The 25,076-nt window shown below is 43.7% G+C and overlaps 1 protein-coding gene across 4 annotated transcripts in view; it reads right to left on the reverse strand.

Annotated features, from left to right (window-relative positions):
- The window catches only part of LOC139579458 (up-regulator of cell proliferation-like), a 584,460-nt gene that overhangs the window by 511,035 nt on the left and 48,349 nt on the right, over window positions 1-25,076 (reverse strand). The window contains exon 9 of one of the 4 annotated variants that reach the window (XM_071408140.1): window positions 17,655-21,790. The exons of the other annotated variants lie outside the window; for them this stretch is intronic. Within the exon in view, the coding sequence (XP_071264241.1) occupies window positions 18,777-21,790 (3,014 nt within the window). The 3' untranslated portion in view covers window positions 17,655-18,776. Of the gene's footprint in view, window positions 1-17,654; window positions 21,791-25,076 lie in introns of those variants that run through there. 4 annotated transcript variants of the gene reach the window in all.

Genomic DNA, 25,076 nt, shown 5'->3' on the forward strand with positions numbered 1-25,076 from the left:
GTATACCTGGATGCAAATATATAAATTCTGAAACATGGTTTCTTCGTTTAGGTTAATGGCTATGCTAATGTGGCGTCTACCTGAGGACAAGGCACTTGGTAGTAGCCTACAATTCTCATCTCCCATGTATACTGAACAAAAATATAAACGCAACATGCAACAATTTCAACATTTTACTGAGTTACAGTTCATATAAGGAAATCAGTCAATTTAAATAAATTCATTAGGCACTAACCTATGGATATCACATGACTGGGCAGGGGTGCAGCCATGGTTGGGCCTGGGAGGGCATAGGCCCACTCACTTGGCAGCCAGACCCACCCATTTGGGAGCCAGGCCCAGCCAATCAGAATGAGTATTTCCCCACAAAAGAGCTTTATTACAAACATGAATACTCCTCAGCACCCTCCCCTACGATGATCCCGCAGGTGAAGAAGCCAGATGTGGAGTTCCTGGGCTGGTGTGGTTACACGTTGTCTGTGATTGTGAGGCCAGTTGGACGTACGTTTCTAAAACAACGTTGGAGAACACTTAAGGTAGAGAAATGAACATTTAATTCCTGGCAACAGCTGCAGTCAGCATGCCAATTGCAAGCTCCCTCAAAACTTGAGACATCTATGGCATTGTGTTGTGTGACAAAACTGCACATTTTAGAGTGGACTTTTATTGTCCCCAGCACAAGGTGAACCTGTGTAATGACCATACTGTTTAATCAGCTTTTTGATATGCCACACCTGTCAGGTGGATGGATTGTCTTGGCAAAGGAGAAATGCTCACTAACAGGGATGTAAACACATTTGTAGAGTTACTGAGGGTGGTGCAGCACCCCCTGCTAAATCAAAATGAAATAAATACAAATAAAAAGCCTTTATTACTCCTGTATGAGTGGACAAACATTTTTTTATTTATCCTTTATTTAACTAGGCAAATCAGTTAAGAACAAATTCTTATTTACAATGACGGCAATGGGTTAACTGCCTTGTTCAGGGGCAGAACGACAGATTTTCACCTTGTCAGCTCCGGGATTTGATCTAGCAACCTTTCGTTACTGGCCCAATTCTCTAACCACTAGGCTACCTCAGATCGAATTGTCTTGAACACAGGGACACTTTTTGGCTATGAACCCAGCATGAAACGTCAGTTCTCCCATTCGTTGTTGTGTCGTCTCGCCTTAGCGCAGGTTGGAGCCCAAAGACTGTAGCCATAGAGATAGAGGTCTCATATTTATATCTATGCCATTATAGTGTTTGTGACATCAGGGGCAGCGCCACTGAGGCTTCAACCCATAAGAATCCCAATCCAATTGACTACTTTAAAATGGCGGAGGCTGTCAATGGCAATATCCATGCTATAATGACTTATATCCATGATGAGTCCTCTATCTAACTCTATGACTAATTTAAATTTTGTCTGTGACTGAGTCATTCAGGAAATACATCTAGCTTGGCCAGAATAATTTATATATATTATATTATAAATTCAGGACAAACAACTTTCCGTCTGTTCTTCTAAAACATTTTCAAAGACACTCAATCTACTTTACATAGTTCATATGATATAAAATTGATATCAAAGACAATTTTAGGCTACTTTGGTTATCGTCAAATATGATTAATTAAAAAAAATGCATATTAACCTAATCATTTTCACAATTGTGTGTTTATTGGCTTTAATTAGGATTCGAAATTTGCACAAAATATTTCATGAATTCAAGCATTAGCCTATAATTATGCCTTCTGGTTGTGTAGGTGATGTGCCATTATTATTGCAATAAGGCTGGTAGCCTAAATGATCATCTTAAATTAAATCAATCACATCAAATGTATTTCTAAAGCCCTTTTTACATCAGCCAATGTCACAAAGTGCTGTACAGAAACCCAGCCTAAAACCCCAAACAGCAAGCAATGCAGATGTAGAAGCATGTGGTGAAAACACTTTGCAAAGTGAGCTGACACTGCAAAAGGCAGTCAAGCCATCCGTTTCCTCCTGTATTTTGGTTGCACAACACTTTACGGCAGTGGTCACCAACCGTTTCTGAGTCAAGATCACTTTCACATAAATACAAACAGAGATCCACAGCTCAGATCTGTTTAAACATTAGGCCTACTTAACATTTTTAACATTAACCTAATAAAAAGAGTCTGTAGGAATGAGGTCTGTGCAGTAGGCCTAATACATTATCACAGTATATTGGCTATATATCAGACCTGACAATATTGTTCTTCTCAGACCACATTATAATTTCAAAACTCGAGCTTCGATAACATAATAGATCAGACGGTGTAGCACTTGCGAGGCACAGCTGAGCATAAATTGAACAAATTAACTTTTTTATTTTACTGGACTGATGGTACCTGCATTTTATTCACATGCTTTCAAGACAACTGGGAAGTCGGGGGGAAAAAACGCGGTAAAATGATGGCGTCAGTGATCTTCAGGTCAGAAAGTCGGAGCTCTTGAAAGATGCCAGTTTCCGACTTGGAATTTTGAGTTGGATGAACGTTCAAAAGATTTTTCCCAGAGTTCCCAGTTGTTCTGAACGCACTGAAGTCGGAAGTCAGAGATTTAATCTCAGTGGAGGGAAATAGCAGCAGAGGGTCCACCTCTCACGGTCCCTGCTCTCTCCTTCCTTTCCTCCAGTGAGACAGACCAGAGAGACGGGACACTGTCTTCCACCTGATGGCGGAACTCGAGTCGCACCGCATCTGCCTCAGGCACAAATTAATGTTGGTCCTTTGACCAGAGAAAGTGAAATACTCCTCGATATTGATGTATATTGACTAAACTGGTTTGAGAATGTTTTAGTATGTTTCTAACTGTGGTTGTAAATTAGGAGTAGTGACTAAAGTGTTATGGGTTAGATGGACTGTGACTGCATTGGGGATCTGAGGGGGGATCATAAATTAAGGTTGTGGTAGTCGAGGGGTGTTATTTAAATATTACGAATTAGTGATCTTGCCATAAGAAGAGAGTCTGTGTTGTCAGGAAATGACCCATGTGTTGCAATGTGTATGTCCTCAGGTGAAAGCAGGACATAAGGAGCCAGAGATAACCAAGGGCATGGGCTGAATGCTGGAGAATGAGTGTACATCAAGATACACCAGGCTGGCGGTGTTGGGACAGCGTTGGTCTGGTCCACACACAGTACTGCTTACAGCACCTGTAGCGGTAAAGATCGTCATGTCTCTCTTCGTTGGGTGCATAGTTCTCATGAGAAGTAAGGTCCAGCTGCATAATGGGTGAGCTTGGAGACACCATGACAGAGGAAATGGAGCTAAAGAGAGAGAGAGAGACTACATTCCACTGTAGACATGCAGATGGGTTGGGTCTAGGAGCTACTTTAACGTCAGAGTTGGGTTAGCTGTTTTATTGGTTAATGCATCATCTGAAAAAGGATAGATGTAATCAATCTTCCATAATCAAAATTATACCAACTTTAATGAAAACTTTAATTTTCATGCATTATCAAAAAGAACTAAATTTACATTTACATTTACATTTAAATCAGGGGTAGGGTAAGGCTAGCCTAACGGGGTGCTATTTAGCAAATGTTAAATTGTGAAAGCAAGATGTGTTACAGTCATGACACACAAACACACACACACACACGTTCACAGTAATATCTACGTGAGCTTGATATGTTTCATTAGATATATTGTCAATTTAAAAGTGGTTAATAGCTACATTTATTTGGTCTATCCCCACATTCTTTATGTTTTTAACTTTTTTAAGTAGCTATATTAGAGTGATTTTTGAAGACCCTGTGTAAAAACAACAATCACTGTAATAATGGCTGGTAGACTTTTTGTTGTACCACTAGTAGATAATGAATCCAGTGTGATGACTATTGTATACCATACGATGCCCATATTATTCTATTTTAAAATATGGGGTAAAATGATTGATTATTCTATATTACAGTGAACGTTGAGTGTATACAAATTAAGTTAACAGACAAAATGACTGGTAAACATATTTTTGAGATGTGTGTCACTAGTAGATCATAAATCCAGAGTGATAACATTCCCATGTTATGCCAGTTTAACGGGATTCTTTTTTCCCCCTAGTGGCCTGGTTGTGTTGGGCCAGGCTGAGGTGGTGGTGATGGTTTCTGGGTACTGGTATGGGCGGAGAAGCAGAGGCAGGAGGAGCCTGCAGTGGAGGAGTGGCTGTGGGTGTTGAGGTAGTGTCCATGCTAGGCCAGGCCCTGGTGCTGGAGAGGACTGAGTAGAGAGCAGCTAACCCACTCTGCTCAACCCTCCCTACATACACTGGTAGGAATAGGAAGCAGAGAAGAGAGAGAAGAGAGATGAGGAGAGGGGAGAGAGAAGAGAGATGAAGGAACGGGGAGAGAGAAGAGAGATGGAGGAGAGGGGAGAGAGAAGAGAGATGAGGAGGAGGAGAGGGGAGAGAGAAGAGAGATGAAGGAAAGGGGAGAGAGAAGAGAGATGGAGGAGAGGGGAGAGAGAAGAGAGATGGAGGAGAGGGGAGAGAGAAGAGAGATGAAGGAAAGGGGAGAGAGAAGAGAGATGGAGGAGAGGGGAGAGAGAAGAGAGATGGAGGAGAGGGGAGAGAGAAGAGATGGAGGAGAGGGCAGAGAGAAGAGAGATGGAGGAGAGGGGAGAGAGAAGAGAGATGGAGGAGAGTGGAGAGAGAGGAGAGATGGAGGAGAGGGCAGAGAGAAGAGAGATGGAGGAGAGTGGCGAGAGAAGAGAGGGGAGAGAGAAGAGAGATAAGGAGAGGGGAGAGGGAGAGAGAGAAGAGAGATGAGGAGAGGGGAGAGAGAAGAGAGATGAAGGAAAGGGGAGAGAGAAGAGAGATGGAGGAGAGTGGAGAGAGAAGAGAGATGGAGGAGAGTGGAGAGAGAAGAGAGATGGAGGAGAGTGGAGAGAGAAGAGAGATGGAGGAGAGTGGAGAGAGAAGAGAGATGATGGAGAGTGGAGAGAGATGAGGAGAGGGGAGAGAGAAGAGAGGGGAGAGAGAAGAGAGATGAGGAGAGGGGAGAGAGAAGAGAGATGAGGAGAGGGGAGAGAGAAGAGAGATGAGGAGAGGGGAGAGAGAAGAGAGATGAAGGAAAGGGGAGAGAGAAGAGAGATGAGAAGAGGGGAGAGAGAAGAGAGATGGAGGAGAGGGGAGAGAGAAGAGAGATGGAGGAAAGGGGAGAGAGAAGAGAGATGGAGGAGAGGGGAGAGAGAAGATAGATGGAGGAGAGGGGAGAGAGAAGAGATGGAGGAGAGGGCAGAGAGAAGAGAGATGGAGAGGGGAGAGAGAAGAGAGATGGAGGAGAGTGGAGAGAGAGAAGAGAGATGGAGGAGAGGGCAGAGAGAAGAGAGATGAGGAGAGGGGAGAGAGAAGAGAGATGGAGGAGAGTGGAGAGAGAAGAGAGATGGAGGAGAGTGGAGAGAGAAGAGAGATGGAGGAGAGGGGAGAGAGAAGAGAGATGGAGGAGAGTGGAGAGAGAAGAGAGATGAGGAGAGGGGAGAGAGAAGAGAGGGGAGAGAGAAGAGAGATGAGGAGAGGGGAGAGATAAGAGAGATGAGGAGAGGGGAGAGAGAAGAGAGATGAGGAGAGGGGAGAGAGAAGAGAGATGAAGGAAAGGGGAGAGAGAAGAGAGATGAGGAGAGGGGAGAGAGAAGAGAAGAGAGAAGAGAGATGAGGAGAGGGGGGAGAGAAGTGAGATGAGGAGAGGGGAGAGAGAAGTGAGATGGAGGAGAGGGGAGAGAGAAGAGAGATGGAGGAGAGGGGAGAGAGAAGAGAGATGGAGGAGAGGGGAGAGAAAAGTGAGATGAGGAGAGGGTAGAGAGAAAAGAGATGGATTAGAGAAAAGAGATGGTTTAGAGGGGAGAGAGAAGAGAGATGAGGATAGGGGAGAGAGAAGAGAGATGAGGAGAGGGGAGAGAGAAAAGAGATGGAGGAGAGGGGAGAGAGAAGAGAGATGAGGAGAGGGGAGAGAGAAAAGAGATGGAGGAGAGGGGAGAGAGAAAAGAGATGGAGGAGAGGGGAGAGAGAAGATATATGGAGGAGAGGGGAGAGAGAAGAGAGATGAGGAGAGGGGAGAGAGAAGAGAGATGAGGAGAGGGGAGAGAGAACAGAGATGAGGAGAGGGGAGAGAGAAAAGAGATGGATTAGTTCGGAGAGAGAAGAGAGATGAGGGAGAGGGGAGAGAGAAGAGAGATGAGGAGAGGGGAGAAAGAAGAGAGGAGAGGGGAGAGAGAAGAGAGATGAGGAGAGGGGAGAGAGAATAGAGATGGAGGAGAGGGGAGAGAGAATAGAGATGGAGGAGAGGGGAGAGAGAAGAGAGATGAGGAGAGGGGAGAGAGAAGAGAGATGAGGCGAGGGGAGAGAGAAGAGAGATGGAGAGAGGGGAGAGAGAAGAGAGATGAGGAGAGGGGAGAGAAGAGAGATGGAGGAGAGGGGAGAGAGAAGAGAGATGGAGGAGAGGGGAGAGAGAAGAGAGATGGAGGAGAGGGGAGAGAGAAGAGAGATGAAGGAGAGGGGAGAGAGAAGAGAGATGGAGGAGAGGGGAGAGAGAAAAGAGATGGAGGAGAGGGGAGAGAGAAGAGAGATGAGGAGAGAGAAGAGAGATGAGGAGAGGGGAGAGAGAAGAGAGATGGAGGAGAGGGGAGAGAGAAGAGAGATGAGGAGAGGGGGGAGAGAAGAGAGATGAGGAGAGGGGAGAGAGAAGAGAGATGGAGGAGAGGGGAGAGAGAAGAGAGATGAGGAGAGGGGAGAGAGAAGAGAGATGAGGAGAGGGGAGAGAGAAGAGAGATGAGGAGAGGGGAGAGAGAAGAGAGATGAGGAGAGGGGAGAGAGAAGAGAGATGGAGGAGAGGGGAGAGAGAAGAGAGATGGAGGAGAGGGGAGAGAGAAGAGATGGAGGAGAGGGGAGAGAGAAGAGATGGAGGAGAGGGGAGAGAGAAGAGAGATGGAGGAGAGGGGAGAGAGAAGAGAGATGGAGGAGAGTGGAGAGAGAGAAGAGAGATGGAGGAGAGGGCAGAGAGAAGAGAGATGAGGAGAGGGGAGAGAGAAGAGAGATGGAGGAGAGTGGAGAGAGAAGAGAGATGGAGGAGAGTGGAGAGAGAAGAGAGATGGAGGAGAGGGGAGAGAGAAGAGAGATGAGGAGAGTGGAGAGAGAAGAGAGATGAGGAGAGGGGAGAGAGAAGAGAGGGGAGAGAGAAGAGAGATGAGGAGAGGGGAGAGAGAAGAGAGATGAGGAGAGGGGAGAGAGAAGAGAGATGAAGGAAAGGGGAGAGAGAAGAGAGATGAGGAGAGGGGAGAGAGAAGAGAAGAGAGAAGAGAGATGAGGAGAGGGGGGAGAGAAGTGAGATGAGGAGAGGGGAGAGAGAAGTGAGATGGAGGAGAGGGGAGAGAGAAGAGAGATGGAGGAGAGGGGAGAGAGAAGAGAGATGGAGGAGAGGGGAGAGAGAAGTGAGATGAGGAGAGGGTAGAGAGAAAAGAGATGGATTAGAGAAAAGAGATGGTTTAGAGGGGGGAGAGAAGAGAGATGAGGAGAGGGGAGAGAGAAGAGAGATGAGGAGAGGGGAGAGAGAAAAGAGATGAGGAGAGGGGAGAGAGAAAAGAGATGGATTAGTTCGGAGAGAGAAGAGAGATGAGGGAGAGGGGAGAGAGAAGAGAGATGAGGAGAGGGGAGAGAGAAGAGAGATGGAGAGAGGGGAGAGAAGAGAGATGAGGAGAGGGGAGAGAAGAGAGATGGAGGAGAGGGGAGAGAGAAGAGAGATGGAGGAGAGGGGAGAGAGAAGAGAGATGGAGGAGAGGGGAGAGAGAAGAGAGATGAAGGAGAGGGGAGAGAGAAGAGAGATGGAGGAGAGGGGAGAGAGAAGAGATGGAGGAGAGGGGAGAGAGAAGAGATGGAGGAGAGGGGAGAGAGAAGAGAGATGAGGAGAGAGAGGACAGACTTAAACTAGTAGTGGACAATCTTATCATTAATGTCTAGTCAATAATGTATTCGTGTTTTTGTAATTTCTAATGTAATAACCTATCTCCAGACCCCTAGAGAGAATGAGAGAGAGAGACAGAGAGAGAGAGAGAGACAGAGACACAGAGACAGAGAGACAGAGAGACAGAGAGACAGAGAGACAGAGAGAGAGAGAGAGAGAGAGAGAGAGAGACAGAGAGAGACAGAGAGAAACAGAGAGAGACAGAGAGAGACAGAGAGAAACAGAGAGAGACAGAGAGAAACAGAGAGAGACAGAGAGACAGAGAGAGACAGAGAGAGACAGGGAGAGACAGAGAGATACAGAGAGAGACAGAGACAGAGAGACAAAGAGACAGAGAGACAGACAGAGAGACACAGAGACAGAGATACAGAGACACAGAGAGAGAGAGACAGAGAGAGACACAGAAAGAGAGACAGACAGACAGACAGACAGACAGACAGACAGACAGACAGACAGACAGACAGACAGACAGACAGACAGACAGACAGACAGACAGACAGACAGACAGACAGACAGAGAGAGAGAGAGAGAGAGAGAGAAAGACAGAGCGAGAGACAGAGCGAGAGACAAAGAGAGAGAGACAGAGAGAGAGACAGAGAGATAGAGACAGAGAGATAGAGAGACAGAGAGAGAGAGACAGAGAGATAGAGACAGAGCGAGAGAGACAGAGAGAGAGAGACAGAGAGAGAGAGACAGAGAGATAGAGACAGAGAGAGAGAGAGACAGAGAGAGAGAGAGAGAGAGAGAGACAGAGAGAGAGAGACAGAGAGAGAGAGACAGAGAGATAGAGACAGAGAGAGAGAGAGAGAGACAGAGAGAGAGAGAGAGAGAGAGACAGAGAGATAGAGACAGAGAGATAGAGACAGAGAGATAGAGACAGAGAGATATATCCTCACCAAGAGATTCATTATTCACAGAAATGTCTACATTTATTCCAAATTTTAACTTATTAAACCCAGAGGAAAAACTAAAAATACTCATGGGCGAATGAGCAATGGCTCCTCTTGCAGCCAAATATGTATTTGCCTGCCATAGCCCGAGGGACACTGAATAATAACATCTGCATAGTAAGCAGTAACTTACTTATTATTACTATTATTGTTATTACTGTTATTGTTATTACTATTATTTTTGTTGTTTATCATTCCAAGTAGTAATGGTATGGGTGGTAATGGTAATGATAGCAGTTTAATGATGGTGGTGGTGGTAGTAGTGGTAATGATGATAGTAGTTGTAGTACCGATGTAATGGTGAAGATGATCGTTATTTAGTTATAGTTTCATTTTTTTATTACATTACATTCGATTATTGACTGTTACCATTTTATTGTTACTATTTTTATATTTAATTTTGTGTTATTATTTACTGCCATTCTATATTATTATTTGTCATTGTTCATCATTTTATTTCAATGTATATCGTATACATTGTTGCTTTGGCAATATTGACACAATGTTTTTCATGCCAATAAAGCAGCTTGAATTTGAATTTGATAGAGATAGAGAGACAGAGAGACAGAGAGATAGAGAGGCTATGTGCACACTGCCCATAAAATGAGGTGGAAATTGAGCTGCACTTCCTAACCTCCTGCCCAATGTATGACCATATTAGAGACACATATTTCTCTCAGATTACACAGATCCACAAAGAATTAGAAAACAAACCCAATTTTGATAAACTCCCATATCTACTGGGTGAAATACCATAGTGTGCATCACAGCAGCAAGATTTGTGTCCTGTTGCCACAAGAAAAGGTCAACCAGTGAAGAACAAACACCATTGTAAATACAACCCATATTTATGCTTATTTATTTTCCCTTTTGTACTTTAACCATTTGTACATTGTTACAACACTGTATATATACATAATACGACATTTGTAATGTCTTTATTCTTTTGAAACTTCTGTATGTGTAATGTTTACTGTTAATTTTTATTGTTTATTTCACTTTTGTATATTATCTACCTCACTTGCTTTGGCAATGTTAACACATGTTTCCCATGCCAATAAAGCCCCTTGAATTGAATTGAGAGAGAGAGACAGAGAGAGAAAGAGAGACAGACAGAGAGAGGGAGAGAGAAACAGAGAGAGAGAGACAGAGAGAGAGAGAGAGAGAGACAGACAGACAGAGGGAGAGAGAGACAGAGAGAGAGAGACAGAGAGAGAAAGAGAGACAGACAGAGAGAGGGAGAGAGAGACAGAGAGAGAGAGACAGACAGACAGAGGGAGAGAGAGACAGAGAGGGCGAGGGGGTAGTACCTCTGACACTATGGTCCACACCAGTTTCCTGGCCAGTATCACAGTGATGAAGATAGTCAGGTGGTAGTCCACCGTGATGAGGGCTGAGAAGCCCACACAGCTACTGCTTCTAGATGTGCTGTTGGGGGTACTGGAGTTGGGCTGTTGGGGGTACAGGAGGACTGGAGTTGGGCTGTTGGGTGTACTGGAGGACAGGAGTTGGGCTGTTGAGGGTACTGGAGGACTGGAGTTGGGCTGTTGAGGGTACTGGAGGACTGGAGTTGGGCTGTTGAGGGTACTGGAGGACTGGAGTTGGGCTGTTGAGGGTACTGGACGACTGGAGTTGGGCTGTTGAGGGTACTGGAGGACTGGAGTTGGGCTGTTGAGGGTACTGGAGCACTGGAGTTGGGCTGTTGAGGGTAATTGAGGACTGGAGTTGGGCTGTTGAGGGTAATTGAGGACTGGAGTTGGGCTGTTGGGGGTAATTGAGGACTTGCAAAGAAAAAGCCATATCTCAGACTGGCCAATAAAAAGAAAAGATTAAGATGGGAAAAAGAACACAGACACTGGACAGAGGAACTCTGCCTAGAAGGCCAGCATCCCGGAGTCATCTTTTCACTGTTGACGTTGAGACTGGTGTTTTGCGGGTACTATTTAATGAAGCTGACAGTTGAGGACTTGTGAGGCGTCTGTTTCTCAAACTAGACACTCTAATGTACTTGTCCTCTTACTCAGTTGTGCAACGGGGCCTCCCACTTCTCTTTCTATTCTGGTTAGAGCCAGTTTGCTCTGTTCTGTGAAGGGAGTAGTAAACAGCGTTGTACGAGATCTTCAGTTTCTTGACAATTTCTCGCATGGAACACCCTTCATTTCTCAGCACAAGAATAGACGGATGAGTTTGAGAAGAAAGGCCTTTGTTTCTGGCCATTTCGAGCCTGTAATCGAATCCACAAATGCTGATGCTCCAGATACTCAACTAGTCTAAAGAAGGCCAGTTTTATTGCTTTAATCAGGACAACAGTTTTCAGCTATGCTAACAAAATTGTAAAAGGGTTTTCTAATGATCAATTAGCCTTTTAAAATGATAAACTTGGATTAGCTAACACAACGTGTCATTGGAACACAGGAGTGATGGTTGCTGATAATGGGCCTCTGTACGCCTATGTAGACATGCCTTTAAAAATCAGCCGTTTCCAGCTACAATAGTCATTTACAACATTAACAATGTCTACACTGTTTTTCTGATCAATTTGATGTTATTTTAATGGACAAAAAATTTGCTTTTCTTTCAAAAACAAGGACATTTCTAAGTGACCCCAAACTTTTGAACAGTAGTATACAGTGAGGGAAAAAAGTATTTGATCCCCTGCTGATTTTGTACGTTTGCCCACCGACAAAGAAATGATCAGTCTATAATTTTAATGGTAGGTTTATTTGAACAGTGAGAGACAGAATATCAACAAAAAAATCCAGAAAAACGCATGTCAAAAATGTTATGAATTGATTTGCATTTTAATGAGGGAAATAAGTATTTGACCCCTCTGCAAAACATGACTTACTACTTGGTGGCAAAACCCTTGTTGGCAATCACAGAGGTCAGACGTTTCTTGTAGTTAGCCACCAGGTTTGCACACATCTCAGGAGGGATTTTGCCCCACTCCTCTTTGCAGATCTTCTTCAAGTCATTAAGGTTTCGAGGCTGACGTTTGGCAACTCGAACCTTCAGCTCCCTCCACAGATTTTCTATGGGATTAAGGTCTGGAGACTGGCTAGGCCACTCCAGGACCTTAATGTGCTTCTTCTTGAGCCACTCCTTTGTTGCCTTGGCCGTGTGTTTTGGGTCATTGTCATGCTGGAATACCCATCCACGACCCATTTTCAATACCCTGGCTGAGGGAAGGAGGTTTTCACCCAAGATTTGACGGTACATGGCCCCGTCCATCGTCCCTTTGATGCGGTGAAGTTGTTCTGTCCCTTTAGCAGAAAAACACCCCCAAAGCATAATGTTTCCACCTCCATGTTTGACGGTGGGGATGGTTTCTTGGGGTCATAGGCAGCATTCCTCCTCCTCCAAACACGGCAAGTTGGGTTGATGCCAAAGAACTCCATTTTGGTCTCATCTGACCACAACACGTTCACCCAGTTGTCCTCTGAATCATTCAGATGTTCATTGGCAAACTTCAGACGGGCATGTATATGTGCTTTCTTGAGCAGGGGGACCTTGCGGGCGCTGCAGGATTTCAGTCCTTCACGGCATAGTGTGTTACCAATTGTTTTCTTGATGACTATGGTCCCAGCTGCCTTGAGATCATTGACAAGATCCTCCTGTGTAGTTCTGGGCTGATTCCTCACCGTTCTCATGATCATTGCAACTCCACGAGGTGAGATCTTGCATGGAGCCCCAGGCTGAGGGAGATTGACAGTTCTTTTGTGTTTCTTCCATTTGCGAATAATCACAGAAACTGTTGTCACCTTCTCACCAAGCTGCTTGGCGATGGTCTTGTAGCCCATTCCAGCCTTGTGTAGGTCTACAATCTTGTCCCTGACATCCTTGGAGAGCTCTTTGGTCTTGGCCATGGTGGAGAGTTTGGAATCTGATTGATTGATTGCTTCTGTGGACAGGTATCTTTTATACAGGTAAGAAACTGAGATTAGGAGCATTCCCTTTAAGAGTGTGCTCCTAATCTCCGTTCGTTACCTGTATGAAAGACACCTGGGAGCCAGATATCTTTTTGATTGAGAGGGGGTCAAATACTTATTTCCCTCATTAAAATGCAAATCAATTTATAACATTTTTGACATGCATTTTTCTGGATATTTTTGTTGTTATTCTGTCTCTCACTGTTCAAATAAACCTACCATTAAAATTATAGACTGATCATTTCTTTGTCAGTGGGCAAACGTACAAAATCAGCAGGGGATCAAATACTTTTTTCCCTCACTGTACATCAAGCATACCTGAAGAGTTTTAATGAAGTTACATTACTGATGGTCACTAAGCAGTAGTTCAGAACATACTGTATACATCAAGCATACCTGAAGAGTTTTAATGAAGTTACATTACTGATGGTCACTAAGCAGTACTTCAGAACATACTGTATACATCAAGCATACCTGAAGAGTTTTAATGAAGTTACATTACTGATGGTCACTAAGCAGTACTTCAGAACATACTGTATACATCAAGCATTCCTGAAGAGTATTAATGACGTTACATTACTGATGGTCACTAAGCAGTAGTTCAGAACATACTGTATACATCAAGCATACCTGAAGAGTTTTAATGAAGTTACATTACTGATGGTCACTAAGCAGTAGTTCAGAACATACTGTATACATCAAGCATACCTGAAGAGTTTTAATGAAGTTACATTACTGATGATCACTGATCAGTACCTCAAAACATACTATATACATCAAGCATACCTGAAGAGTTTTAATGAAGTTACATTACTGATGGTCACTAAGCAGTACTTCAGAACATACTGTATACATCAAGCATACCTGAAGAGTTTTAATGAAGTTACATTACTGATGGTCACTAAGCAGTACTTCAGAACATACTGTATACATCAAGCATACCTGAAGAGTTTTAATGAAGTTACATTACTGATGGTCACTAAGCAGTAGTTCAGAACATACTGTATACATCAAGCATACCTGAAGAGTTTTAATGAAGTTACATTACTGATGGTTACTGATTATGAATATGTGTTCAAAGCAATGAAGTCATTGAACAAATCACTATTAGAAGGTGTGATCAATTAAAAACAGATTTAAAGTCTACTTAGTAATCATTCTTGTTGAAGTTAATTATTTAAGAGACCAATATTCATATATTCACCAATATTCACCAATATGCATATTCTCTAAATTAAAAAAATACATTAAGATTAAAAAGTAAAAAGTAAAATAACAAATAAAAACAAAGGGCAAGTCAACCACTAAATGATGCAGTCTCTTCATAATCTGTGATTAAGGCATATCAAGCCCTACTGTAGGATAGATGGAAAAGTAAATGAGAGAAAGATCATTATTATAATTGAAAATAAATAAACAATGTCAGACGAGCTCATTATTTACCTGTATATTGTGTTTATAAAGGTCAAAAAGCTCAATCTGTTGGTTAACCCATTGGTGTTCACGTTTACTTTTCTTCCATTTGTTTGATTACTACATTTACTTAAAATGATTTTCTTACTACATCATGAGTTGTATAGATGTACTTTGATTAGAATATTGTTGTAACGTTCCTGACCTGTTTTATGTTGTTTTTGTATGTGTATATGGTCAGGGCGTGAGTTTTGGGTGGGCAGTCTATGTTTTCTGTTTCTATGTTGGTTTTGGGTTGCCTGGTATGGCTCTTAATTAGAGGCAGGTGTTTTGCGTTTTCCTCTAATTGAGAGTCATATTTAGGTAGGGTGTTCTCACTGTTTGTTTGTGGGTGATTGTCTCCTGTGTCGTCGATGTATGTACCATACGGGACTGTTTGGTTGTTCGTTCGTTTTGATGTAGTCTGTTCCTGTCCGTGAGTTTTACGTTTTAGTTATGTAAGTTCATGTTCAGGTTTTCGTCTACGTCGTTTTCTTGTTTTGTAATTTTGTAAGTGTTTTGTTTTCGTGTGCCGTCGTGACAAATAAAGAGATGGCATATTTCCCTAATGCTGCGTATTGGTCCACTGATCCTTCTCTCCTCTCCTCATCTGAGGAAGAGGAGGACAACAGCCCTTACAGAATCACCCACCACGCTAGGACCAAGCGGCAAGGGAAAGCTCAACAGAGCAACAAGGACTCCTGGACTTGGGACGATATATTGGACGGAAAAGGTTGCTACACATGGGAGGAGATCCTGGCTGGTAGGGATCGCCTCCCATGGGAACAGCTGGAGGCACTGAGGAGAGCAGAGGCTACCGGAGAGAGGAACCGGAGTTATGAGGGAACGCGTCTGGCACGGAAGCCCAAAAAGCCCGTGAGTAACGGGGCTAAGAGGTAGTGGGCCAAGGGCAGGTAGGAGACCTGCGCCCACTTCCCAGGCTTACCGTGGAGAGCGGGAGTACGGGCAGGCGCCGTGTTACGCAGTAGAGGGCACGGTGTCTCCTGTACGAGTGCATAGGCCAGTGCGGGTTATTCCACCTCCCCGCACTGGTAGGGCTAGATTGGGTATTGAGCCAGGTGTCATGAGGCCGGCTCAACGCGTCTGGTCTCCAGTGCGTCTCCTCGGGCCGGCATACATGGCACCTGCCTTACGCATGGTTTCCCCGGTTCGCCTACATAGGCCGGTGCGGGTTATTCCACCTCCCCGCACTGGTCGGGTGACCGGGAGCATTCAACCAGGTAAGGTTGGGCAGGCTCAATGCTCAAGAGTGCCAGTACGCCTCCACGGTCCGGTATTTCCGGCGCCACCTCCCCGCCCCAGCCTAGTACCTACAGTGCCTACACTACGCACTAGGCTACCAGTGCGTCTCCTGAGCCCTGTTCCTCCTCCACGCACTCTCCCTGTAGTGCGTGTATCTAGCCCGGTGCCTCCAGTTCCGGCACCACGCACTAAGCCTCCTGTGCGTCTCCAGAGCCCTGTACACACTGTATCTTCTCCCCCTACTAATCCTGATGTGCTTGTCCTCAGCCCGGTGTCACCAGTGCCGGTACCTCGCATCAGGTATAGAGTGGGCTTTGAGAGTACAGTGTGCCCTGTCCCTGCTCCCCGCACTAGTAGGAAGGTGCTTATCCTTAGCCCGGTGCCTCCAGTTCCGGCACCACGCACCAGGTCTACAGTGCGCCTTATCCGGCCAGAGCCATCCGTCTCCCCAGCGCCATCTGAGCCATCCGTCTCCCCAGCGCCATCTGAGCCATCCGTCTCCCCAGCGCCATCTGAGCCATCCGTCTCCCCAGCGCCGTCTGAGCCATCCGTCTGCCATGAGCCTGCAAAGCCGCCCGTCTGCCATGAGCCTGCAAAGCCGCCCGTCTGCCATGAGCCTACAGAGCCGTCCGCCAGACAGGAGCCGCTAGAGCCGCCCGCCAGACAGGAGCCGCTAGAGCCGCCCGCCAGACAGGATCTGCCAGAGCCGCCAACCAGACAGGATCTGCCAGAGCCGCCAACCAGACAGGATCTGCCAGAGCCGCCAACCAGACACGATCTGCCAGAGCCGCCAACCAGACAGGATCTGCCAGAGCCGCGAGCGAGCCATGAGCAGCCAGAGCCGTCAGAGAGCCATGAGCGTCGAGAGCCGTCAGCCTGCCATGAGCGTCGAGAGCCGTCAGCCTGCCATGAGCGTCGAGAGCCGTCAGCCTGCCATGAGCGTCGAGAGCCGTCAGCCTGCCATGAGCGTCGAGAGCCGTCAGCCAGCCATGAGCGTCGAGAGCCGTCAGCCAGCCATGAGCGTCGAGAGCCGTTCAGTCAGGATCTGCCAGAGTATCTCAGCCGGGACCTGCCCCTTGTCCCGGTGCTGCCCCTTCTCCCGGTGCTGCCCCTTCTCCCGGTGCTGCCCCTTCTCCCGGTGCTGCCCCTTCTCCCGGTGCTGCCCCTTCTCCCGGTGCTGCCCCTTCTCCCGGTGCTGCCCCTTCTCCCGGTGCTGCCCCTTCTCCCGGTGCTGCCCCTTGTCCCGGTGCTGCCCCTTGTCCCGGTGCTGCCCCTTGTCCCGGTGCTGCCCCTTGTCCCGGTGCTGCCCCTTGTCCCGGTGCTGCCCCTTGTCCCGGTGCTGCCCCTTCTCCCGGTGTTGGCTGTTCATTTAGGGGATGTTAGTTTGAGGGTGGTCATTGGGAGGGGAAGACAGAAGCGGGGAGTGACTATGGTGGTGTGGGGACAGCGGCCAGAGCCTGAGCCACCACCGTGGTCAACTGCCCACCCAGACCCTCCCCTGGACTTTGTGCTGGTGCGCCCGGCGTTCGCACCTTGAGGGGGGGGTTCTGTAACGTTCCTGACCTGTTTTATGTTGTTTTTGTATGTGTATATGGTCAGGGCGTGAGTTTTGGGTGGGCAGTCTATGTTTTCTGTTTCTATGTTGGTTTTGGGTTGCCTGGTATGGCTCTTAATTAGAGGCAGGTGTTTTGCGTTTTCCTCTAATTGAGAGTCATATTTAGGTAGGGTGTTCTCACTGTTTGTTTGTGGGTGATTGTCTCCTGTGTCGTCGATGTATGTACCATACGGGACTGTTTGGTTGTTCGTTCGTTTTGATGTAGTCTGTTCCTGTCCGTGAGTTTTACGTTTTAGTTATGTAAGTTCATGTTCAGGTTTTCGTCTACGTCGTTTTCTTGTTTTGTAATTTTGTAAGTGTTTTGTTTTCGTGTGCCGTCGTGACAAATAAAGAGATGGCATATTTCCCTAATGCTGCGTATTGGTCCACTGATCCTTCTCTCCTCTCCTCGTCTGAGGAAGAGGAGGACAACAGCCCTTACAATTGTGTTCCTTTCACATACAATTCAACATGTTAGTTATTTCATTCTGGAACATTAGATCTGTAAATTGCTAAGACGTCATATAGTTTATTAATGTATTTGTAAATTTGACTTTCTGTGATCCAGTTGTGTATTTCCAGATCTGCACATTATTTCTAACTCTGGGCGACTGGCTCCTCACATTTTGATTCTGTGATATATCCATGTCATGAGAGTTATTTATGGTTGTCAAGTCTTTGAATGTGAAATGATATGTTAACATGTTTGTAAACAACAGTCATTATATACAGTAGAACTCCACTTTATTTCATGTTGAAAGCCTCTTTCAAGTTCTTCATTGAATCATGAGTTGTTAATGCCTTCCAGTCCTCTGGGAGATCATGTACCCTTTACATTTCTCATATTCTCCATCTGTCAGGAGCGGTTTAAAAATGGAGAACTGGAAAGCCCCTCTTGTGCTGTAAACCTCTGACCCTTCACCTGTCTTCACTTCATTAACCACATCAGGACCAATCATTTTGGTCACATAGTCCTGTACAGCTGATCGTAAGAGCTTAGAGAACGCTTCAGCTTTCTTTAGGCACTGGTCTCAGTTATGAAACAAGTCTATGAACTCAGTAAGGTACTTGTTCTTAGACTTCTCCAGACACTTCCGTGGGTCATTGACTTCAATGAAATCATTATGCATCTTCTGGAACTCTCTGGCTGCTTTGCCACAGATGTGTAGCTTCAGAGAAACCTCACATTCATCACTGACTTCAACATTCTTGTGTTGTTGCAATGTTTCATCAATCTTGTTCAGCAGCTCTTTGATGTAAGTATCATGGTAATCTGTTGTGTTTTCCACCTTCTGTGTTATAAACAACTGACACTGTGTTATGATGTCATCACACAACTCTTGTAGTTTATTACTGAAATAGTTGAAACCCAATTGCTTAACTAAGTCTCCAAATTGCTTAATTAAACCCCCAGTTTTCACAACAAATTCTGTTTCACCACAATCCACCAGACTGTTTCCAACCACCATCTTGTTGACATGACTCCCCCTCGTTGCCAGATTATAACTTAACATGATAAAGGCATCCTGAGCCACATCTCTTCTTGGGAGTCCTTTAAAGTGTATCTCAGACAGAGTTTTCTTCCACATGTTTTCAAACTCTTCACTGAGTTCCTCATCTGATAGAACAGATTATTTCTTTCTACAGTTCTGCAGCAGAGTCAGAACCTTCTTTTCCATTCTATTTGCCTGAGAACTCTTGATGTTGTTCAATTCTGTCATTCCCTCTTTGATTTCAACAGCTCCATATAGAGTATTCCTAACTGTGTTTTCTGTCTCTCGTCTCAGTGTTTTGGCACTGGACACAAAGTCCTCCTTGTATTTTTCCACCAGATTGACATGGCCATCTTGCTTTTCAAAGTATTTTACTAGATTGTCTTGGATTTTCTTTTCTCCCAATGACAGTTTCCCAGATGCTTCTATAATCAAGACTTGTAGCACATCTCTTATGGACCTCTGGGGATGTTGATCTGTCATGACAATATTGGATATTTTAGTTTCAGCACCAATCATCCATGTATACATCTCTTTCTGGAAGGCCCATTCCCAACTATTGTACTCAGAGCATAATCTGGAGTATGCATCTGCAACCAAGCTGTTTCTGAAACTAAAGATGAATTTCTCAAATGTCACTGCCTCCCACAAGCTTTGTGTCCACTTTAGGAAATGTGTCAAGTCATCATTACTCTGGCAGATTCTGAAATCTTTCATCAAGGTCTTCTTGAAGCTGTACACAGCCTCACTGTAGCCTGCATTGACTGGAACCATAGGGGGAGTCCCATGCCAGAGTCCTGGGATGTAGCAGCTGCTTGTGTCTGGATCATACTCCATCACATCAGTGAACTTGGTGATATTCTCCTTCTTCTCCATTCTGGCTGCTGCCTGGGTCATTTCATTCAACTGTTCCAACAACTTCTTCCTGTCCCTCATGTTGTTGTCATGAGCAGACATGTCTGACACATTCTGGTGCACAAAATGACATATCGGCTTCTTCCCCACTTCCTTCATCCTGATAAAAGCATGAACAACAATCTGTAGAATGTCTTTCATCTCTGTGGAGTTCTCCATGGCGATGTTGATGATAGTGACATCACTGATTCCTATCACCAGTGTGGCCAGTTCATTGTCATGTTCATGGCTGTCATCTAGTTGAGCCAACTCTGGTGATTTCAACCCCTCTGTGTCAATGAACATGATGAAGTCACATTTCAGCTCCTCCTTGAGTTCTTTGTTGACTTTAATCAGTAGCATGAAGGCCCCTCTGGTGCATCTTCCACTGCTGACAGCAAACTGGACCCCAAACATGGTGTTGAGGAGAGTGGACTTCCCTGTGCTTTGGACCCCTAAAACTGTGACAACCCGGATCTTGCTGTTAGAGTCCACAAGAGTATGAAGCTGAGTCAGAACAGCTGATATCCACTTCAGAGGGATATTTGATGCATCTCCATCCACAAGCTCAATGGGGAAACCATCCAACAGCATCTGAGCACACAATCCAGGGAGATGCTCCATCTGTTTCCTTTGAGGACTGTCTTCAGGGAGGGAGCATGAAGCTTCATATAACTGGCCCAACTCACGCAGGAAGTGTTCAAGGCCTAAGGAACAGTCAGATAATTGCTTATCCAAATCTTTAATGTCGTCTTTTTTCTCCGGAGAATTTTGGCAAAGATCTTTGTACCGGTCCCGCAAAGCAGACAGGTTCTGCCGTGACAGATTGTCCAGATTTATCCGCATCCATTTGAGGAAATAGGAACGCGTAGGTCCTGAACTTGACATTCCTAACATGAAGCTTTCCATTGCATCTGACATGTCACATGTATGTTGCTTCTCTCTCAGCCCTTTCTCCTTTCTCTTCAGAGAGCTCTTGTAGTGTTCAATGTCTTGATCCCCTACTTTCCTCAGTCTACACCTCTCTTTTTCTAACTGGGAAAGCTCTTTCCAGATGTGCCCTTGTAAGGGTAGCTGTTTGTCTTTGAATTTAATTGTGTCTTTGATGTTCCTAGTGATTTCATCTGCCATCTTCCTGGTACTCTGACACTCATCACTGTCTTCATCAACCAGAATCTCAAACTGATGAGCCACGTCAGCCATGTTTTCAATTGTCAATCTGTTTTTACTTTGTTCGATGATGTCACCCACAGATGACTGCAGGGTTTTGACAAATTCTGCATCATTCTGCTTCTTCTTCACAATCACATTTGTTGGGTTGATACTGTAGTTTGTGATTATTTTCTTCAATGTGTCCACCCTGAATGTTTTATTCTGAGAGTTGACAACCAGAAATAACTCTGCTTTTGTGATTTTTCCTGCCAAAACCTTGAGATCTGCCTCAAAATCATCAATGAAAATGTAAACTGCAGCTGATGTTTGACACAGAAAGGAGAACTGTGTTTCAAAGGACCTGATGTCTCCTCTGAGATTGACAACAGCCACAGGCTTAGTGAACATGTCTATGTTTCTGTTCCCACATGGAAAGTACCAGCTGATTTCAACCAGACCATCTGAGACTTGACGAGGGACATCGCCACAATCCATATCATGATGAACAAATGTGTCATGGTACTGATGAGGGTTACTAAGCAACTTGTTCAAAATATGAGACTTGGACAAGCTGCTCTCTCCTATCCTAACAAAGGACACCATAGGAATATCAGAGACAATAATTCTCTCCTCCACAAAAGCATTTGTGGCCATTTGGGAAGAGAGTCTAAACTTCCTCACTATGTCCCTCAAGGCCCACAGCATCAAAGTGCTTTGTTTTGTGTCACAGTTGGGCAGCAGAAGAGGAACAGCAAACTGACACATGGACATTTTCTGGACCATCTCCTGCTGCAGGAAACTGTCTGAGCACAGAAACAGGGCAGTTATCAGGTCCAGTGGATTAATTACATTACTGTTATCAGTGTCCAGGTTGTCTACACCACAATAGAAAACATCCTGGTCAGTGGTCAGACATTTGACACTCCTTGCATTCACATTTGCCATCATTAATTTCTTCAGGAAGGCCCCTGGAAGTGACTGCATAGTGGTAAGAGGTTCATCTGATGTAGTATCAGCATATATCTCAAGGACAGTACTTAACGTCAGCTTGTTTTCATAATGATCTTCTAGTCCAGTCTTTGACAACAGCTCCCTGAGAAAAGGTCCTGTAAATAGAAATGAAAAGAGAGCCATGATTATAAATCCTCTTCAACGTGTAGCAGAAAAGCACACTAACAGGTGTTTACACTGTACTTTGGATGACGTTAAAGCAAGCAGAGGCAGACCATCTCTGTGACACAGTGACTCACAGAAATGGAAGCAAGCATGTGAATTCAGATACAGTATGAGCTCTGAATCCATTGACCTCGTTAACTCCTAAGGGAGCTGTTATGAGACCAGATACAGTATGGTAATTATGTTTGGTGAAATGTGGAAGCAGCCATTTTACTGAAACACCAATGAAATATCCATTAAATTGAGAAATTGTCAACTACTGTGAAAGAACTATATCGGTATCTTTATACATTACAGCATGGAATAAAGGTACAATAACATGTCCTGTTTCTAGAACTATATCAGTATCTCTATACATTACAGCATGGAATAAAGGTACAATAACATGTCCTGTTTCTAGAGCTATATCAGTATCTCTATACATTACAGCATGGAATAAAGGTACAATAACAGGTCCTGTTTCTAGATCTATATCAGTATCTCTATACATTACAGCATGGAATAAAGGTACAATAACATGTCCTGTTTCTATATCAGTATCTCTATACATTACAGCATGGAATAAAGATACAATAACATGTCCTGTTTCTAGAACTATATCAGTATCTCTATACATTACAGCATGGAATAAAGGTATAATAACATGTCCTGTTTCTAGAACTATATCAGTATCTCTATACATTACAGCATGGAATAAAGGTACAATAACATGTCCTGTTTCTAGAACTATATCAGTATCTCTATACATTACATCATGGAATAAAGGTACAATAACATGTCCTGTTTCTAGATCTATATCAGTATCTCTATACATTACAGCATGGAATAAAGGTACAATAACATGTCCTGTTTCTAGAACTATATCAGTATCTCTATACATTACAGCATAGAATAAAGGTACAATAACATGTCCTGTTTCTATATCAGTATCTCTATACATTACAGCATGGAATAAAGATACAATAACATGTCCTGTTTCTAGAACTATATCAGTATCTCTATACATTACAGCATGGAATAAAGGTACAATAACATGTCCTGTTTCTAGATCTAGATCAGTATCTCTATACATTACAGCATGGAATAAAGGTACAATAACATGTCCTGTTTCTAGAGCTATATCAGTATCTCTATACATTACAGCATGGAATAAAGGTACAATAACATGTCCTGTTTCTAGAACTATATCAGTATCTCTATACATTACAGCATGGAATAAAGGTACAATAACATGTCCTGTTTCTAGAACTATATCAGTATCTCTATACATTACAGCATGGAATAAAGGTACAATAACATGTCCTGTTTCTAGATCTATATCAGTATCTCTATACATTACAGCATGGAATAAAGGTACAATAACATGTCCTGTTTCTAGAACTATATCAGTATCTCTATACATTACAGCATGGAATAAAGGTACAATAACATGTCCTGTTTCTAGAACTATATCAGTATCTCTATACATTACAGCATGGAATAAAGGTACAATATCATGTCCTGTTTCTAGATCTATATCAGTATCTCTATACATTACAGCATGGAATAAAGGTACAATAACATGTCCTGTTTCTAGAACTATATCAGTATCTCTATACATTACATCATGGAATAAAGGTACAATAACATGTCCTGTTTCTAGAACTATATCAGTATCTCTATACATTACAGCATGGAATAAAGGTACAATAACATGTCCTGTTTCTAGAACTATATCAGTATCTCTATACATTACAGCATGGAATAAAGGTACAATAACATGTCCTGTTTCTAGATCTAGATCAGTATCTCTATACATTACAGCATGGAATAAAGGTACAATAACATGTCCTGTTTCTAGAACTATATCAGTATCTCTATACATTACAGCATGGAATAAAGGTACAATAACATGTCCTGTTTCTAGAACTATATCAGTATCTCTATACATTACAGCATGGAATAAAGGTACAATAACATGTCCTGTTTCTAGATCTATATCAGTATCTCTATACATTACAGCATGGAATAAAGGTACAATATCATGTCCTGTTTCTAGATCTATATCAGTATCTCTATACATTACAGCATGGAATAAAGGTACAATAACATGTCCTGTTTCTAGAACTATATCAGTATCTCTATACATTACAGCATGGAATAAAGGTACAATAACATGTCCTGTTTCTAGATCTATATCAGTATCTCTATACATTACAGCATGGAATAAAGGTACAATAACATGTCCTGTTTCTAGAACTATATCAGTATCTCTATACATTACAGCATGGAATAAAGGTACAATAACATGTCCTGTTTCTAGAACTATATCAGTATCTCTACATTACAGCATGGACTAAAGGTACAATAACATGTCCTGTTTCTAGATCTATATCAGAATCTCTATACATTACAGCATGGAATAAAGGTACAATAACATGTCCTGTTTCTAGATCTATATCAGTATCTCTATACATTACAGCATGGAATAAAGGTACAATAACATGTCCTGTTTCTAGAACTATATCAGTATCTCTATACATTACAGCATGGAATAAAGGTACAATAACAGGTCCTGTTTCTATATCAGTATCTCTATACATTACAGCATGGAATAAAGGTACAATAACATGTCCTGTTTCTAGAACTATATCAGTATCTCTATACATTACAGCATGGAATAAAGGTACAATAACATGTCCTGTTTCTGTAGTGTGAGGCTGCTTGATGTACACGTAGTGAACACACCCTGGACAGAACGCTAGTCTATTGCAGGTCCTTACCCTCAATATATCTCCTTAATGCTGAGTGCCAAGCAGAGACTGATTTAGTCCCAGTTTTACACTGTTTGGTATGACTCGGCCGGGTGTCAAACTCCCAACCTACCAATCACAGGGTGAACACTAACCACAAGGCCAGTGGTTGGTCAAATGAGACACCAAAATATTCTTGACATTCCTCATAAACACTGTTTTCCCTTCACTTTGGGCTGTTGTTGAGTCACATGCAATATTGTCAGAAAATGACTTCCTGGATCAGCTGATGATGGAAAGTGTCCCGGCGTAACTAAACATCTGGACACCAAATACTATCATAATTGAGGAACAACGTTAATGACAGGCAGCGATTTTGGTTTTATGAATCAAGGATTAGATAGTAAAGGTGGTTATACATTGCTACTGTTTAGTTGCAGTTCTGGGGGGTTGTTAGTATACTGTATGTTGTGTTATGCTATGT

The sequence above is a fragment of the Salvelinus alpinus genome, chromosome 6 (genome assembly GCF_045679555.1).
Source record: "Salvelinus alpinus chromosome 6, SLU_Salpinus.1, whole genome shotgun sequence".
NCBI lineage: Eukaryota > Metazoa > Chordata > Actinopteri > Salmoniformes > Salmonidae > Salvelinus > Salvelinus alpinus.